The 16,744-nt window shown below is 47.3% G+C and overlaps 2 protein-coding genes and 1 non-coding gene across 3 annotated transcripts; 1 reads left to right on the top strand and 2 right to left on the bottom strand.

The window, feature by feature from the left end:
- Positions 1–828: 828 nt before the first annotated feature.
- On the top strand, positions 829–11,045 carry LOC119389836 (uncharacterized). The gene is made up of 11 exons (XM_037657233.2): positions 829–1,199; positions 2,237–2,297; positions 2,498–2,631; positions 4,114–4,220; positions 5,120–5,274; positions 5,937–6,038; positions 7,424–7,538; positions 8,175–8,247; positions 8,912–8,971; positions 9,071–9,146; positions 10,888–11,045. Exons 1-11 carry the CDS (start codon positions 940–942, stop codon positions 11,014–11,016), a joined length of 1,272 nt encoding a protein of 423 aa, XP_037513161.1. The 5' UTR covers positions 829–939; the 3' UTR covers positions 11,017–11,045.
- Trnad-guc (transfer RNA aspartic acid (anticodon GUC)) lies at positions 7,260–7,331 on the bottom strand. Its single transcript has one exon. It is a non-coding gene; the product is annotated as a tRNA-Asp (tRNA).
- A 792-nt stretch (positions 11,046–11,837) lies between the features above and the next one.
- On the bottom strand, positions 11,838–15,488 carry LOC119389834 (pleckstrin homology domain-containing family M member 1). The gene is made up of 2 exons (XM_037657231.2): positions 13,981–15,488; positions 11,838–13,185 (listed from the first exon to the last, which is right to left on the bottom strand). The coding sequence occupies exons 1-2, from the start codon at positions 15,358–15,360 to the stop codon at positions 12,265–12,267; spliced, it is 2,301 nt and encodes a 766-aa protein (XP_037513159.1). The 5' UTR covers positions 15,361–15,488; the 3' UTR covers positions 11,838–12,264.
- Between the last annotated feature and the right edge of the window lie 1,256 nt (positions 15,489–16,744).

The following is a 16,744-nucleotide window of genomic DNA, read 5'->3' as shown; positions in this document are numbered from 1 at the left end:
ACAAATGTACCAGCCGCATCTGTCCTTAAAAGACATGTGTGATATATGGGACAAGTGAAATCGCGTTCTGGATGATCTACAGACATAACGGTATCCGTGTAGAATATGCTGCCGTTTGCAGTTTCATCCGGTCATTGCGCATCGCTGTGCGAAGCTACACGGAAAGCAAGGAACTGTCGTCCAGAATGTTTATTTCGTGCTCTAGTCCGTGTATCGTGCTAGAGATATTCCAGCGCAAACATCTTTCAGCGTCTGTCGATACGTCGATTTGTGCACTTTCATTAATATCTTCTATTCGGGAGGGAAACATTGTGAGGCGCAATTTTTCTTCCGCTTTAAGCTTCACTTGTAGCTTGACTGTACATAGACCTTTTAAACGGAGAGGGGGAGCAACTTCTTTCTGGGCTGCGCAACGGAAGTATACAAAGGCTGACGCACGCTGCATGACCTCGCTGCCTCGGCAGTGCACTTGGGTGGGGGGGGGGGGTCACTTATATTTAGAACAGCCCAGAAGGAAATATGTCAGCACCCAAGGACACTTCGTTGAAACGTTGTGTATACCTCTTCACAGAAGGTGCCTCATAATTCCTTTTGGGCTGTGGTAAGTAGACGTGACCACCCCCCTTAAAAAATGCACTGCCGAGACATTGTCGTCAGCCTTTGTACTACCGTGTCACAGTCCAGAAAGGGGGTGCTTTGTGTTTCTTCTCTCCTGTGAAAAGGTCCATAGACCTTTTCCACGGGGAGGGGACTGTGGGATGGGAGTACAAAGGCTGACGCACGTTGACGTCGCTGCTTCGGTAGTGCACTTCTGGGGGGTTACGCATATTTACCACAGTCCAGAGAAGATTATGGCAGCACCCAGGGTGCCGTACCTGAAAAGTTGTATAAAGAGTTTTCTGCCTCTCGAAGGTACAAGTGGATGCGTCTGGGTCCTGCATGTCGCACTCGAATCCTGGGATTTCGCGCGTCGGCGCAACGTGTTCCTCCATTTCTGGTACCATCTCAATTTGGCGCAGCCTGGCCTGCCTATTCCGGACCCTGCGGCTGTTGTGCCAGGCGGTTTGCGCCGCCTTCTGCGTGATGCAAGCGCGCACCGACATCCTGCAGTACGAGTCGTACCCGACCGCTGTCATGTACGGCTACGACCGCATGGCCGGCATACAATTCCCGGCCGTCACGCTCTGCATGGAGAAAGGGTATGTATGTATGTATGTATGTATGTATGTATGTATGTATGTATGTATGTATGTATGTATGTATGTATGTATGTATGTATGTATGTATGTATGTATGTATGTATGTATGTATGTATGTATGTATGTATGTATGTATGTATGTATGTATGTGCACATTGGTGCTTATATGGACTGGAATTTCTCAAGAAAGGTCTTCTATAGAACACTTTCCCTACTCCCAGAGTAGAGCACAGAAATGCCCCAGAGCAAACGCACGAAGGTGTTTTGTTTTGAAATTATTGAAGATGTTTTAAACCTTTCACTGCATGGCCACCCTTACGCAATGCCTCTAGGGGCCTGTGAGAAGTTCTTAAATAAATAAATAAATAAATAAATAAATAAATAAATAAATAAATAAATAAATACCCAACAAAGTGGACGGGGGAACGCCCGCCGTCGTAGCTCAATTGGAAGAGCATCGGATGCGCATTTCGAACGTCGTGCAATCGGACCCCACCGACGTCAGAGGTGTTTTTCTCGTCTACTTTAATTCATTTCCATTGATGGTATAATTACTACGCTGCAGTTAAAAATGACAAGTAATGTCCCCCATGCTCCCCTTGGCTCAATTGTCTGTTGGATTCATTACGTTGTTTATAGATAGATAGATAGATAGATAGATAGATAGATAGATAGATAGATAGATAGATAGATAGATAGATAGATAGATAGATAGATAGATAGATAGATAGATAGATAGATAGATAGATAGATAGATAGATAGATAGATAGATAGATAGATAGATAGATAGATAGATAGATAGATAGATAGATAGATAGATAGATAGATAGATAGATAGATAGATAGATAGATAGATAGATAGATAGATAGATAGATAGATAGATAGATAGATAGATAGATAGATAGATAGATAGATAGATAGATAGATAGATAGATAGATAGATAGATAGATAGATAGATAGATAGATAGATAAGACCTCAGCTTTTTGCTGGATTGTCTACTGGAGACGGCGATCTTTTGTCTCTCTATTCATAGTTACAACATGACTCGACTATGCAGCGAGCACAGCTTTATGGACTGCAGCGACAACGACTCGGTAACGTGGGCCTGCATTTCGTAAACTCCTACGTATATATTATAAACATTCGTCTAAAGGTGGCACACTTTCCTTTTCTTTTTTTTCGCTCTTGAAGAAGCGCGGAACCTCTCTGCATTTCGTTCATTTTCCTTTGTCTTATTTTCTCCGTAAGTAAAGTACGTATCTCTTTCTTTCTCTCTCTATCTATCTTTCGACAGCAACGCATCGTGGGCGCCTATCTGACGGTGACAGTGAAGTTGATCGAATACTCGTACGCTCGCAAGGACGTCATCTTCGACTGCAAGTTCGTATCGGGCGACGCTGCCTGCCAGGACTTTGACTGCGCCGAACTGTGAGCAAGCTTGTTCTCCTTGCACCGTGTGCCAGACCGACTTAAACAATGCAGCTAAGCGGCTGTAAAAGCATAAAATCCTTCCCGAGCTCGCTCTTCAAAAAACCTTTAGGGAAAGCCTCGAGTTGTTGATTCACTGGGTATCTTTAAACGATTCCCTGGGACCGGGATCTGCGCGTGAGCCTGAACTTCATCCTCGACTCCAGATATCTGAACCAGAAATTTGCTTTGCTATAGTATTTAAGTTCACCCGGACGTTCACCATTCAAGCATCATCGGTATTACAGTAGTTCTTATCAGGCGGACTTCAAGGTCCCTCTTTGCTAATCTACGTGTACTAATTACGGGGCACATTTGTGTGGAAATACACTTGTTGGGTATATTAGCCCGTTATTAGGGTTTATGGATGAATTCACGGGGGTCTCTCCAGCGAACATGTCCCGGTACGGTGATTTTTGTCTATGTTAAATTTTATAATTGGTAAAGGCTAATGAACCAATCTTGCAAGTAATCAACTTTATATGGCTAATACTTTCAGTAACAAGAAAGTTAGCGACATGCCCGTTGCCAGGAATTTTTTTCGAGGGGGGGGGGGGGGGGGCACTTGCTGAAGGCCTTGACTATTTGAGAAAAACTTATTTTCATTATATATTTTCGGTAAAACACAATGCCTCACCAAAATTTCGGGGGGGGGGTGGGGGGAGGGGGGGGGGCTACGGGCCTGGTTGATGAGCTAAGAAGCACCTCGTTTAGCAGATTGTAACTTTCTGTACTTGATACTTTCTCACTTTTTTTTTCTTCCTGAAGCAAACCCGCTAAAATGTATATCTTAAAGGGCCACTAAACCACCTCCGATCACTTCTTTTTTTTTTTTTTACATTTCAAGTAAACATGCGCACCGAGTTCAGAATACCGCACGATCAACACTGCCACAACGCTACGAGCCGCGGGTTCGCCACATAATCCAAGAAACAATTCCTTGTCCTCTCCGGGCCTTTCAGTATCCCCAGCGTTGGCCGTGACGTAACCACTCACGTCTGGTCATGTCAGCAACGAAATGAACCTGCTTGTCTGCTCGCCGGTACACGCGCCGCTCTTCCTCCTCGCACGGTGCGGAGGAGCACTCGGCCACGAGGAGAGATGAGTCGATGAATGGGGCCGCGTAGCTAAGGAAAGAGCGAAGCGATCGGGGGCCTCTTTTGAATGATCAAACACTTACAACTCCGCTATTACGGCACCGTTTCGAAAAATTATCGCGGCAACGTGTTTGTTGAAGACTCGTGCACAACTGCAACGCCACAACTAAATTTGGACCTCTGGGTGGTTTAGGGGTCCTTTAAGAAAATACGTCCACGGCATATCTCCTCTGTAGATCCGCGATCGCAGTTCTCTAAAACATGACTGGTATGAACAAACAAAGCATTTAGTGCTTGCAACGCATGCAAGAACTCTACGTCTCGTTTCTTATCCGACCCTACACAGATGGCAGCCCTCGTACACGCTCGCCTTTGAGACCGTGTGCCATACTTTCGACCTGGCGAGGAACCGCACCGGCCCTTACTGGGACTGCCCATCGCCCTGGAAGTACAGTAAGCTCATGTCCATTACGTCTCACGCTATCCCCCCTCCTTGATAGTTCCTTTTTCTAGAACGCTACTATGTTGCACTAGAAAAATAATATAACAATGCGACAGTATAAGACAATCCATTTAGCGTATAAGGAAAGATTTGTTTTATATCAGCGTCAAGAAGCTTGTTAATGGGATGGTGGGGGACTTTTTAAGAGGGAGAGGGTGCTACGTCTCCGCTTCACTTATGGGCCCCAATTACCGGCTGAATTTTGTTCTCCACATATAGTAACGTTCCCTAGTTTCCTCCTCTTCTCTACCTAGCTCTCCTTTTCCTACACCACTCCGGTAGCGTACAGAATAATATTATTCTAGTACACTATGAAAACTCCCTTCCCAGATTCAAAGCCGTGCTACTTTCAAGGGCTGCAGCGGGTAGCGTTTCCTCCCCACCCCATTGACTCCCGCTTTGTAGTGTATTCTACTGGAATGAACCACGCACAAATGGTGACGATGCATAAATAACTTTCTGCATAATTGGGATCACAGCAACGACTAACTTATTCTGCGTCCCTCCCTCAATGACCATTTAGTCGGGCTTCCACAGGAAACTCCCACTCCACTCATGGGCGTCGACAGGATTTTGTCTTGGAGGGTGCAAACCCGTGTTGCATCGTGGCGGGGGAGTGGCGGGCGCTGGTGCGGCTTGGGCGGGGGGCAGGTGCCCCTTTAGCACCCCCTGCTGGCGCCCATGACTCCACTGCTTGTTCTCCGGAAAATGGCAACGGTGTAAATCAGCTTTTCACTGACTATTTACTGACAGTCCGAACGATTGATTGATTGATTGATTGATTGATTGATTGATTGATTGATTGATTGATTGATTGATTGATTGATTGATTGATTGATTCTGCTCTCAGAGATGTTGGCGTCGGTGAGCGCTCGCAGCGAGCGTGCCCACAACGAGACGGTCTTCCTGATGGGCCACTTCCACCAGCAGAACGTGATCGGTAACGGCGAGCGGAGCACCATGAAGTTTCGAGCCGGGTACAAGTACAAGATAGCCACCTACCAGGTGACGTAACGACCACTTCTGGCCCCTTATCAGGCCATTCTGAGCGTACACTGGGCAAATGGATTGCTTGACCGATGATGTGCGGGAAAGTATGCCGAAAGAGTAGCACTACAAAAGCGTTTAAACCCTTAAGGGCGCCACAATGCCCCGTGACCAGCACCCTAGGCTATAAACACTTTCGTACACCGTGGCGATCGAGCGATAGAGCGTTGACGTTGTAGACGTGGTACGCCCCCAAAAAGATTCGCTCGGTCTCGCATCCTAACTTGAGCAATTATAAATATTTAATAACACATAGTTGCCTTGATCGACTTATTAGCTGTCTATTAACAGACTATTAACAGAAACGACTATTAACAGCGACCATTAACAGAAAAGAAAAGCGACTATTAACAGAAAAAAATGATGCAGTTTAAACAAGAAGACTACCGAAACACAAGCAAATTTCTGCCTGTTATTCCCCCTCCCCCCCCCCAAGGAATTTAATTTACGTCAATGCACTTCCCACCCCTCATTACAAAAATTCTGGCGCCATATATCGTAAAAAAATGAAAAGAAAAGTATTGTTGCTTTTTTGATAAACCCTGCATAAAGAGACAGCGGCCTTTCTTGCATAGTGTATGGAGAATTCATCTCACTGTCGAGTTGTCATTTCCTTTCAGACCAATAGCCATTCCCTGCCGTACCCATACGAGACCATGTGCAGTGACTACGTGACGCTCTCCAAAAAGCTCGGCTACGAACACTACATCATGCAGTCAGAGGTGACAGCGCAGTGTTCATTCATTCATTCATTCATTCATTCCCCTTCAAAGGCTCTAACTTCGGGTTTAACTTGCGACGTACACCGGTGATTGGTTTTCTATTGAACATTCATGTGTCAATACATGGGATGACAAAAAGTATATAGTTTCCATGCAAGCTTCTCACGCAGCAGATGCCCGTCAACTTCCGTTCATTCGCCATCTGTTAATTCGACGTTCCATTTCACTCGACGGAGGAGGTGGCCGTGATGTTATACGGAGATAGAAACGGGTGGAAGGAGGCGGCAAATACCGATCTCGTTTTGAAAGTATGTCATTTGTTATTTTGCGAGCAGCGCCTGGAGGATATCTCAGTTGAAATCGCGACGAAGAGCCAGTGAAAGCGTTCTAAATAAAATTTGCAGATCCCACACTTTGTGGGAATCGGTTTCATGCGATGCAGTCAGCGAGTAGTTCTATGCGGCATTTTTTGGCTTTGAGCGAAGCGTTACGAGGTGGATCGACGTGTTCTTGTAAGTGTAGTAGTTGCGCGCACATCGTGGGCTTACCAGCAGGCCCGTAGCCAGGAATTTTTTTCGGGGGGGGGGGGGGGGGGGGGCACTTGGTGAAAGCCTTGAAAAACACATATTTTTATCATTTTTTTTTCTGTAAAACACAGAATTCCGAGGGGGTGGGGGGGCTGCCCCCCCCCCCCCGGCTACGGGCCTGGTTACAGCACATACGTCAGTATTATCGAAACGAAACCCCCCCCCCCCCCCCCATTTTTTTTCAATTTTGCTTGCGTAATATTACACGCACACATACAAACGCACGCACAAACCCACACACTTTGAGCGTTTCTATCTACGTATCAGGGGCGTAGCCAGAAATTTTTTTTCTATACACCGTTATGGCCCTCCCTTTGAGCGTCGCCAGGCCCCAGTGTGAATTTCGGTCATGTATTGAAATTTGTATCGACGATACCTAGAAAGTATTTTACCTAAAGCAGAGTGAACTAGTCCAGTTCACTGTACCTAAAGAATTCCTGCAGAAATCATTTTGCCAAATTTAAGTCACTGATTACTCTCTGGAAAGTACGCCTCATTACTACGGTAGCTTTATCATTTGAAAATGAAAGACCCGTGGCAATGCAACGCAGTTCTAAAAAGCTATTGTTGACTCTGCCAATAGCTGAAAGTTTTACAAAGCAAAACTTAAAAAAAAAATGAAAAAAAAAAAACGCTCCCCGTCGGGGAATCGAACCCCGGTCTCCCGCGTGACAGGCGGGGATACTGACCACTATACTAACGAGGAGAACGGGAACGAGGGCATCGTTACTTTATTATAATGCGAGTGTACCGCAATACCAATGTTGAAATGTAGTGTGGACTGTTTTTATTTAACAGGAATGTTCGGAAAACTGCCTCATGGAACACTGGCTGCATAACTGCCGCTGCAGCTCCAAGCTGTACGGCCTGCGACACGAAAGGCACAGGGACCTGTGCGACATCTTTGATCACGGTAAACATCGCGTCAAGGCGCGGTTCTTTCAAATTTGGCTTTGCGTACTTGCGCCGTCCAACATTAGTGTTTGCTGCTGGCGAAACTGACAACCGTGTTGAGATCTTTACGTAGCGCTTACGGTCGGGCATCTTATGAACACAGTTCCATGCTAAAGCGATACCTACACCAGCGGCGTATGCAGGCGTTTTCCGCGTCACATGACCACGAAACGGCGCGAATTCGCTTAGTCAGAGCGATTTGATACTTTTTTTTTTTCAAATGACTCTGGTTTTAAGTATATAGATAACGATGTGATATCGCCCAAGTTTGCTGCCGGTAACTTGTGCATCCTATTTGGCTGCGTATCTCGATTTTCGGGCGTTCTGCTGGTCGATGACACAATTAACGACGCATTGCGAACGGCGCAAGAGCTCTTCGCAAAAATCGCCCGCGCAACTTTGCATCGCTGAACCAAGCGCTACTTCAAGAAAACAACTTGACGGCACATACCTTCAGTATCTTGCGTTCATCGTTCCAACTTTATGCAAGAAACGACCACTTCGTAGAGCTCCTTTCTTGCGTTTGGTACTACGCGCTTAGTTATGATTCTCGGGAAGGAACGACACGTAAATATGACGTCACCGTTTCTCGCAGTGCAATGCACCCACCTGATGAAGGTAGGCCAGTGGAGACCAAAGTGCCTCGCCAGCTGTACCCAGCCTTGCCAGTAAGACAGCCGCGTTCATTCTTTATAACGCACATGAGAATGTACCTTATTCAGAGTACTGCTACGCGTGAACATTTCCGTGCGCAAGGCGCTGTAATGCTTATCATCGTCAACATGGCCCACTGCTTCCTCAATGCAGAAAATAGGGCTGATCTCTGCTACAGAACTATAATGCACATCAGTGGGAAAACACCCTAACAAAGACTCAACGTAGGGACCAGACGCATGCAGCTTATTCGAAATTAGAGGTTTTGCAAAGACAGTGCGATAATCGGCCCACAAAATATTGCCTTTCATCTTCTCCGCTAACTTTTTTGTGTGTGTGGAATTTTCCAAGACTGTTCTCAAATATTTTAACCGACTGAGTTTCCTCAGTGTTGCTGTTGAGAGTCCTTTTAAAAGCCAACACAAAAAAGCCACAGAAGGAATGGGTATCAACGTGCATACACTCATTTCTGGAATTATTATCGAAAATATCAAATGCTAAAATCTGTATGTTTGTATTTCTGCGAGCCATTCCCAATGAAAATCAACCAGGATGTTGTAGCGCACTGTTCTTTTAAACCTTATGGCACGACATTTGACAGTCCACATCAATATGTCTGATCACACAAAAGAACCTCTAATCCTGCACTTCAGGGTGACATCCTCATTGTATTTACAGGGAAATCAGGTACAAGACATACTCTAATGTGGTAGGCAAGATAAAGAAAAATGCTAGCAGGTAAGAGCACATGCATTAATAGCATTGTGTCTGTTGAGTCTATGAAAGCACCACATTTTCTTCCTTTAGATCAGTCACATAAATGTTTGTTATTTGCAGACTGAACGCTGTTGAATTAGTCATTCAGATGGGCTCAGACCGGCGGAAAACAGTCCGTGGCTATCCTAGAATGGAGGTGAGGTTTCTGTCGGCCACTTCAAGCTGGCCTCCATTTTGGATTTGTTTATCTTAATGCGCAACCTCATCGTGCCAAAAATAGATAGCAAAGGCCGGATGGCAAGTAAAGTGGAATATCACTTGGACGTGAATAGCATGTGCTGCAATTTCAAGCATAAACATGGCCAACATGAAAAGAGAAAACAGGGCTAATACTACTTCAGGGACAGACCCTTTCACGGTGACGTAGGGCACGCAAGTGGCATCACATGCCCAGGCAAAATTAAGGTGCCGATCTGGCATTGTTCACATCTGTTCATGACCAAGAATGCTCTGGATAGGGAAACCCGGCCTATCCTGAACATGGTAACTGTCACTCTATTTTTGAACAGCTTACAGCACTAAGCAGACAAGGACGAAGAAAAAAAAGGTAACTATGCAAATGCTGACTGACATATATGTAAAATTTCATATCAACAATTCTTGGCTAATCCCCCAGTGTGGGTACGAGCCATATGTGAGGGTACAACAATGGACGCTGATACCTTCGTTTTCTTCATCCTCGTCTGTTTAGCGCCATAAGCTGTTCAAAAATGAATAATCACCAACTTGGGCTGTCACTCTATCATTGATTGCAAACACCTGTGCGCTCTACATAGCAGTGAATGGGTCTGTACCACGGTGGTCTGTACATAAGTATCAAGCAAAATTGTTGATGTCAAGATGGGCAACAACACAATCAGCGACAGGAACTCACAATTATGCAACACAGAAAAAAACATACTTGGGTATCAACATTTTAATAGAACTCATTCTGTCACACGCCAGTAAAAGCTCATTTTGCTTTCACATTGGAAGTACATGGTCATAAAGCAGCTTCCTGGGCAACTGCTTGGTATGCGCAATATCACAAAGCTTTGGTACACAAGGAATACTACTAAATAATAAGGATAAAAAAAGATCTATGGCTCAAGCATAAGTAAAAAAGCCTTCTTAGGATCACATGATCCTGCTGTGTCATCACTCATATATGTTTCGAAAGTTGATGATAATGAAAGCTCAAGGGCAATTAGCAAGCAATACTATTACATTAAAGGAGATACGAAAACGCAAGGTGCTTTGCAAAATGGTGGATTCGTACAATGTCATCAGGCACTGTGACCATGCAATCACTACGAAAAAAATCGAGGAGTGGAAGGTTTAGACTAATATCTCGGACACTTGCATAACCTGCTGCATACTTAGCTCCGAGCATTTACTTTGCTTCTGTTGAGCAAGGACTTCCATGTTTTCACATCCCCTGACTTCCGTTACCACAACTTCTTTACACGACAATCTCAATGTGGTACTGCTACGCTACTAGCCACCAATGTGTTGCTGGACAGATGTCAGCAATGAACGTGACCTTTAGAATAATATGGCTTGTTACACCGTCTGTGGTGTTCCTTACACATTTTCCATACGGAGCACAGTTTAAGACACATTATTGCAATGCATTTTGCCACTTAGGTAATCAAAGGGCAAAATATTTGCAGCTATTGTCGCTTCAAGGGCTAACAGGTGACTAAGCCAAGTACTTCTTCATATTTAACGCCATGTCACACAAAGAACCGCTGCCACAAACGTGTCAGACACTAGCACCTTCCTTTCTGGATGACACTTTACGAAACTGTGCATGCATGAATGCCCACCAACTGAACCAAACTGTTTAAGTGTGTGCAACAGTGAATCTTGCAACGGAATCTTTTCCATCTGTCTAGATTCCAGGCCTCATCACCTACGTCGAAGGCCACATCGGCATGTGGCTCGGGCTTTCCATACTGGCCATCTCGTCGGCGGTCGTCAAGTTTAATCAAAGAGTGGTCCAGCACTTGTTTACGACCAACTGAAACGCAAGTCGGCGTCAAGACTGGTGTAGGCTTCATTGGAAATTACCAAGCTTTCGGGAAGCCAAGGCTAATAGCATTATTTTGTTTTGCTGAGTATATAAAAGTGATAAAACATTGTACATGCACAGCGGTATCATTGTGTGTGTGTGCAGGTGGGAAGAGAGACATATAGCTGTAACCACATGTGTGATAAACTTTTCCCCCAAGCACGTTCTGACTGAAAGCTATACTTAAAACACAGGTTTGTCTTTCAAGCTCTGTTATTTGTTACGTAGACCACGATGCCACTCACTGCTACCACTCCTGTGCATCAGCTGGAACAACGGAACCCGCGGCTGTTATTTACAAACAATTTCAAGGCCTCTATAAACAAAAGGAACAACGTTGGCTTGCGTATGACGTACGTTCCAAAGGCCAGAGTGGGCATGTGCGCATTTGGCCGTTAACAGAGCATCTGCCTTATCAACCCAGGGCAGTCAAGTCCTATAAACAAGCAGGACGCTTGGGGAACGCTATCGCACGAGATAAGTGCAGAGACTTATCAAGAGCCAGACCAACACTGTACACGACACACACCTACAGATCTGCGCAGTGTGTCAAAATGAAAACACAATGTAAACAAAAAAGGATACACACATGCACCCTCAAATACTGCTGATTGGCAGTCAGCGGAAAAGTTTGGGTATCACACAAAAGAAAAATACAGAAAAAGACCTCGAAAAAACATCACTATACGGCTATGTAAAGCATTGTCACATTGTAATACAGGAGGATATGGTTGCAGACACCGAGAGGAAGCAAGACGAGCTAGCACAATGAAGCACACTGTAGAAAGGAATTCAATTTACTAAAGCATATTTCCTTTGTTCTCATAGTTTACACATTGCACAAGCATTTTGCATGTCGACATACTGCATCGAGACGAGCAGGGTCCATCACATAAAAATATATTACGAGATTTCGCTCAATATATTTGCCGGACGCTGCATTTATTCGTGTAGGCACCAGTGCGAAATAAGAAGCCTCGTTAAGAAAAAAAATTTTCTGCTTGCATGGCGAGAGGCCCGAAGATAGCTCGGCAGTCCAGTAAGGCTGCCGCCTGTATCCTCGGCATTCTCTCTCTGTCAAAATTTGATTAAAAACCGTTCGAGTTTAAAAGCTCCTTGAGCTGCAACACACTTGCACCCTTGTCCGGCACAAGTAAACAGGGCCCTGCCACTACTGTCCGAAGGTCTATCGCGATGTGCCTCACGAGGCAAAGACAGAGGCACTGTCAGCTGTCATGTCTGTCCCAGCAGAGCAGAGCACCATACCTTGCTCCTGCTCCATTCGCTGACGCCTTCGTTCACACTTTGGGCAGACTCGACCGCCGTCTTCGATGCAGGTGCGGTGATACACTGCAAAGCACGCACTGCAGTGGTAAGTCGCATCCGTATCGAAGGCGTAGATGACGGCGGGGTCCCGGCATATTTCGCAAATGAAGCCCTTCGCCGCGCACAGGTTGCAGTCTAGAACGTGGCCACGGGCGAACTTGATCGCCTTCTCTAGAGCCCGCTGCAGGGTACCCGACGGCACCTGTAAGAGGTCGAAGGTCGAGTACAGGTGAACGTGTTCGTACAGGTGTTCCCTAGGCCAGACGAGCTTCCGGAGAGCACTGGACGCCGCCTCTGAACACGTCTGAAGGTAAGGCCGCAGGAAACCCAACTGCGAGCGAAGAACCTGCGTCGCGGCCAGCTCGGGAACAGCATCGTACAGCGAAGGGTTCAGTATCCTCAGGTCTAGCAGAGGCTCGGCTTCGTACTTCTTGAGCAGCTCTTTAGCCTCACGGCTGACGGGGTGCTTGCGGAAGTCCCAGTTGTGAATTATGCGGGCGGGGATCACGTTCGACTCGCTGCCACCGCACTCCGGACAGTACGAGTAACCGTCGTAGGAGCACACGGAGCTTGCGCCGTAGATCATGCCAATGGGGCAGTTGCAGCCTCGACAGGCATATCCCTGCTGGTCGAGGCCTTTCTCCTGCTGAATGTGACCCATTAACGAGAGCAGCTGGTTTGTTCGAACGTCAGGTGCCTTCTCTCTCGGAAGCACTTCGAAGTCCGCCAGTTCATCGAGGGAGTCTGCACTGGACCGCTGGTCTTCGGCCTTTACACTTGCATTGCCTGGTGTAGCCTGAAAGGAAATAAAAAAAATGTTATGTACCATTGAAACATACTGTTACAGCAAGAACACTGCCAGCTGATGCCAAAGCAACCTATTAGGCGAATGTTAATGGGCCAAGTAATGCATAGAACAGACACCCGGTGGACAGTAAGAGCAACAGAATGGTTATGAAGGGATGGGAAACTCGGTCGAGGTAGGCAGAAAGTTAAATGTAGTGACGAAATTAAGAAGCACGCAGGGATAAAATGGAATCAGCTCGTACAGGATAGGGTAAACAGGAGGTCAATGGGAGAGGCCTTTGCCCCGCAGGGGACTAAAATAGGCTGAGAATGATGATGAATGTGGAAAATATTTGTGAAAGCATGATAAAATTTGAAAGCAACATTTCCAATGCCATGATGATGACAGCTTTAGACAGGCACGCGTCTATAGCCCAGTGCTCTGTGTAGTGATAGGCTTCATATATGTATGAACGGTGCGAGGTGTGCAATCCAAGAGACTTTCAGAAGTGGTGAACCCAACAGCTAGTGCCTTCACAAAAGAAAACATGGCACTACTGCTGTTGTCATGATAGTGCACGACATGATACAAGGCTGTCCCCCAAGCATTTAAAATGGTAAGCAAAACTTCAGCAGAGGTTAGTAATTTTGATAGTTCCAAATTAGGGGACTTTTTGCTAACATGCGACAAGTTATGCATTTCTTTGTCCTCGGTTATGAGTACAACAACAAAACATGGCCTCATCTGGAGCACAAGTCATGATGTAGTGCATGGATAGTTGTGATAGTGCAAAATATTCCTTGCCTGGCTTTCTGCGCATGGCCTGATGGCAGACGTGATGAGGTCCCTCATTTCTGGCGTTCCGCACACCTGCTGGTTGATGTTCTGCGTGTAGCTCAGCACTAGAGAGTCATAGCTCTGCTGCTCCAGGTCGTCCGAGCCGTCAGACTTGTCGGCAGTCGCGCTCACATCCTCGTACTCGTCTTCGAATGGCGAAGACCAGCCCTGAGATGGGTCCAGGACGTTGCCAAAGGACCTACGCGGCTCGTGCGGGAACTTGTCGAGCACATCGAAGTCGGGCACCGACGCCGGTGACCCGGAGACGTCGGCGGGGGCCACGGCACTGCCTTCGTTGGCGTCCAAGTTCAGGGTTCTCAAGAGCTCGCGCACTTGCGCTGCGCTGATGCCGCTGCCGGCCGAAGTGGCGGCGGCGCCCTCGTTCTTGGGCGAAGAACACGATTTGATTTCGATCACTTTCGTCTGCTCTGGCGGCGCGTCCGGGTTCGCGTCGCTCGCGGAAGGCTCGGAGACGGCGCACGGTGCAACATTTGCGGGCAGTGAAGCGCCCGTCATCGCGACGTCTACGCCGCTGTCGCTACCGCAGCCCACGCTGTGCGCCTGCTTCTGGGATTCAGAGGGTGGCGGCTCGCTCGCCTGGATCGCGATGGAAGATGTCATTGCACGGCTCGAGCTCATGGACAGTTTGCTGCGCATACGCCTCGACTGGCCCGCCTCGTGCTGGAAGAATTCGGCGACGTCGTACGCAGGCATCACGGGTTCCATCCGTTCTGCCGACTTGAGCAGGCCAGCCAGCTGCAACGGCATGGTGTTCCAGCAGTTGAGGGCGGCGCAGTTCACGGGAAGCCTGAACGAGTAACCCGAGAGGCCCTCGAGGAACTGTTTCACGATGTCGGGCTGCTCCCGGTCGGCCATGTACGCAGTTTGGCGATAGTAGCAGCGCAGGGTCTTCGGGTCCTGTATCATGGCTTCGACGTAGCTGACGAGCAGGGACTCGTTGAGCGCGAGACGCAGCCACGCTCGGCAGCGTCCTATGTCCGTGCTGATCTGGTTGAGGCCGGCTATCTGGGCTAGCACGTCCTTGTGCGAATAGACCATCGCCACGGGCCAAAAGTCGGGCGTCGGCAGCTTCTCGGAGTTGCCGAACACGCTGGACATCTTCTTGACGATGTTGTCCTTGAGACCGTGAATGAAGATGGCCTCGAGACAGAAGCAGACCCTAGATGCGGACTCGCCACCCGTGATGACGGGCTCGGCGTTGACCAGTTCCTGCTGTAAGTCGCGCACGCAGCCAGCGAGCTGTTTGGTGAGCGAACGCTTGACGACAATGTCCCGCGCCGCTTCCTCGATGGTCGGGGACGTCGCCTTTTTCCAGAGCGGAACCATTGTTGTGACACCGCCACACACGTCCTAGTAGTTGAACGCGAAGCGAAATTCGCGAGGGCCGTTTTTGCTTAAATGTAGCTCGACAATATCGAGCCCCGCATGCCGACGACGCGAGCGTGTTCTATTTACACAGCCAGGGTTGCCAGGTACTCGAAGAACAACCCGCCAAATTATGGCGCATTAATAGCCCAAAAGTAGCCAAACGTAGCCCATAAAAATAGCCCAAAATAGCCAAAGACAATAAATCCAGACAAAACGTTTTTATTTATTATTTACTGACACAGAGCGAGTTTGTACATGAAAAAACTGAATGTACAATGTATTAAGAAAGAGATCAAGCATGTAAAACAAGTGCAAGGGAAAAAAATATGGTTACATGAAAAACTTGTCGAGTGGCATTTAAACGTTGCTTTGGTTAGGACACCCCACCCACACGTCGAAATGGTCTCACTTCCATCCTTTCTGGGTGGCCACACATATGCAAACACTTCTTCCAAGCGCAAGAGAAAGAACCGCGTCGCTTGTGCACTACACAAATGTTTCAATATGTGCGCATGCCTCGTATGCACGCTTTCGGCTAGAAAGGTGGCGCCATCGGAAGACGGTGCGGCCATTGAGAGTCGTTTAATTACAAGCAGAGGCAGACCGCCCCATACACACACATAGAAATGGTCTCGCTTCCATCCTCTGTGGATGGCCACACATATGCTAACACTTCTTCTAAGCGCAAGTAAAAGAACCGTCGCTTGTGCACTACACAAATGTTCCAACATGTGTGCATGCCTCTCAGTTGTATGCGTGCTGTCGGCTAGGAAGGTGGCACTTAAGTTTACCCAGCCCGCAACAGGTTGCACGGTCTTGCATTGTCGTCCTTCCGCGGCGTCGGCGATGGTCAAAAGATACAAAAGGCGTGGGCAGAGAAAAGGCGCTCTTTTGCAGTGAGCCGCCCATATGCACGCAATTACACACGCTGCTTGCATGAGAATGCACGGGTATTCGTGTCTTGTTGTTGGTAGTGTTTGTTGATTTATTTGTTTTCTTTTAACTGGTGCCACAATGTCATAGTCAGTTTCCGGTAAAGAAAGTCCTCCCTTTTTGTTGTCCACAAAACTAGGATTTGACACTCACGCACGCTCGAAAAGGCCCTCTTGTTCCCTCCCCAGCGAGGAGCAAGCTGTGCGCTGTCCCGATGCATCGACAAAAGGACTCACGCTTCCCTCCCTTGCACCCCCACCCCCCGTAACTATGTCGTGGGGCCGTCGCTACTATGGTTCAGTAAAGATAAGAAAAAAAGGAAGTGCTTCTCGTTGTGGGGGCACGGCTCAGAGAGACACACAACACGACTACTGAAAGCCCGCGGGTCGCACATTTCGTTCCCGCTTCA

Source organism: Rhipicephalus sanguineus, chromosome 4 (genome assembly GCF_013339695.2).
Source record: "Rhipicephalus sanguineus isolate Rsan-2018 chromosome 4, BIME_Rsan_1.4, whole genome shotgun sequence".
NCBI classification, from domain to species: Eukaryota; Metazoa; Arthropoda; class Arachnida; order Ixodida; family Ixodidae; genus Rhipicephalus; species Rhipicephalus sanguineus.
The sequence above is the reverse complement of the archived record's forward strand: the minus strand, read 5'-3'. Positions and strand labels throughout refer to the sequence as shown.

Excerpts from the sequence above, each read along its gene's own strand:
- LOC119389836 (XM_037657233.2), top strand. The coding sequence starts at position 940 with ATGTCGCACTCGAATCCTGGGATTTCGCGCGTCGGCGCAACGTGTTCC. Across the intron at positions 1,200-2,236 it reads ACGCTCTGCATGGAGAAAGG|TTACAACATGACTCGACTAT; the intron begins GTATGTATGTAT and ends CTCTATTCATAG. Across the intron at positions 5,275-5,936 it reads ACAAGATAGCCACCTACCAG|ACCAATAGCCATTCCCTGCC; the intron begins GTGACGTAACGA and ends ATTTCCTTTCAG.
- LOC119389834 (XM_037657231.2), bottom strand. The coding sequence starts at position 15,360 with ATGGTTCCGCTCTGGAAAAAGGCGACGTCCCCGACCATCGAGGAAGCG. Across the intron at positions 13,186-13,980 it reads GGCCATGCGCAGAAAGCCAG|GCTACACCAGGCAATGCAAG; the intron begins GCAAGGAATATT and ends ATTTCCTTTCAG.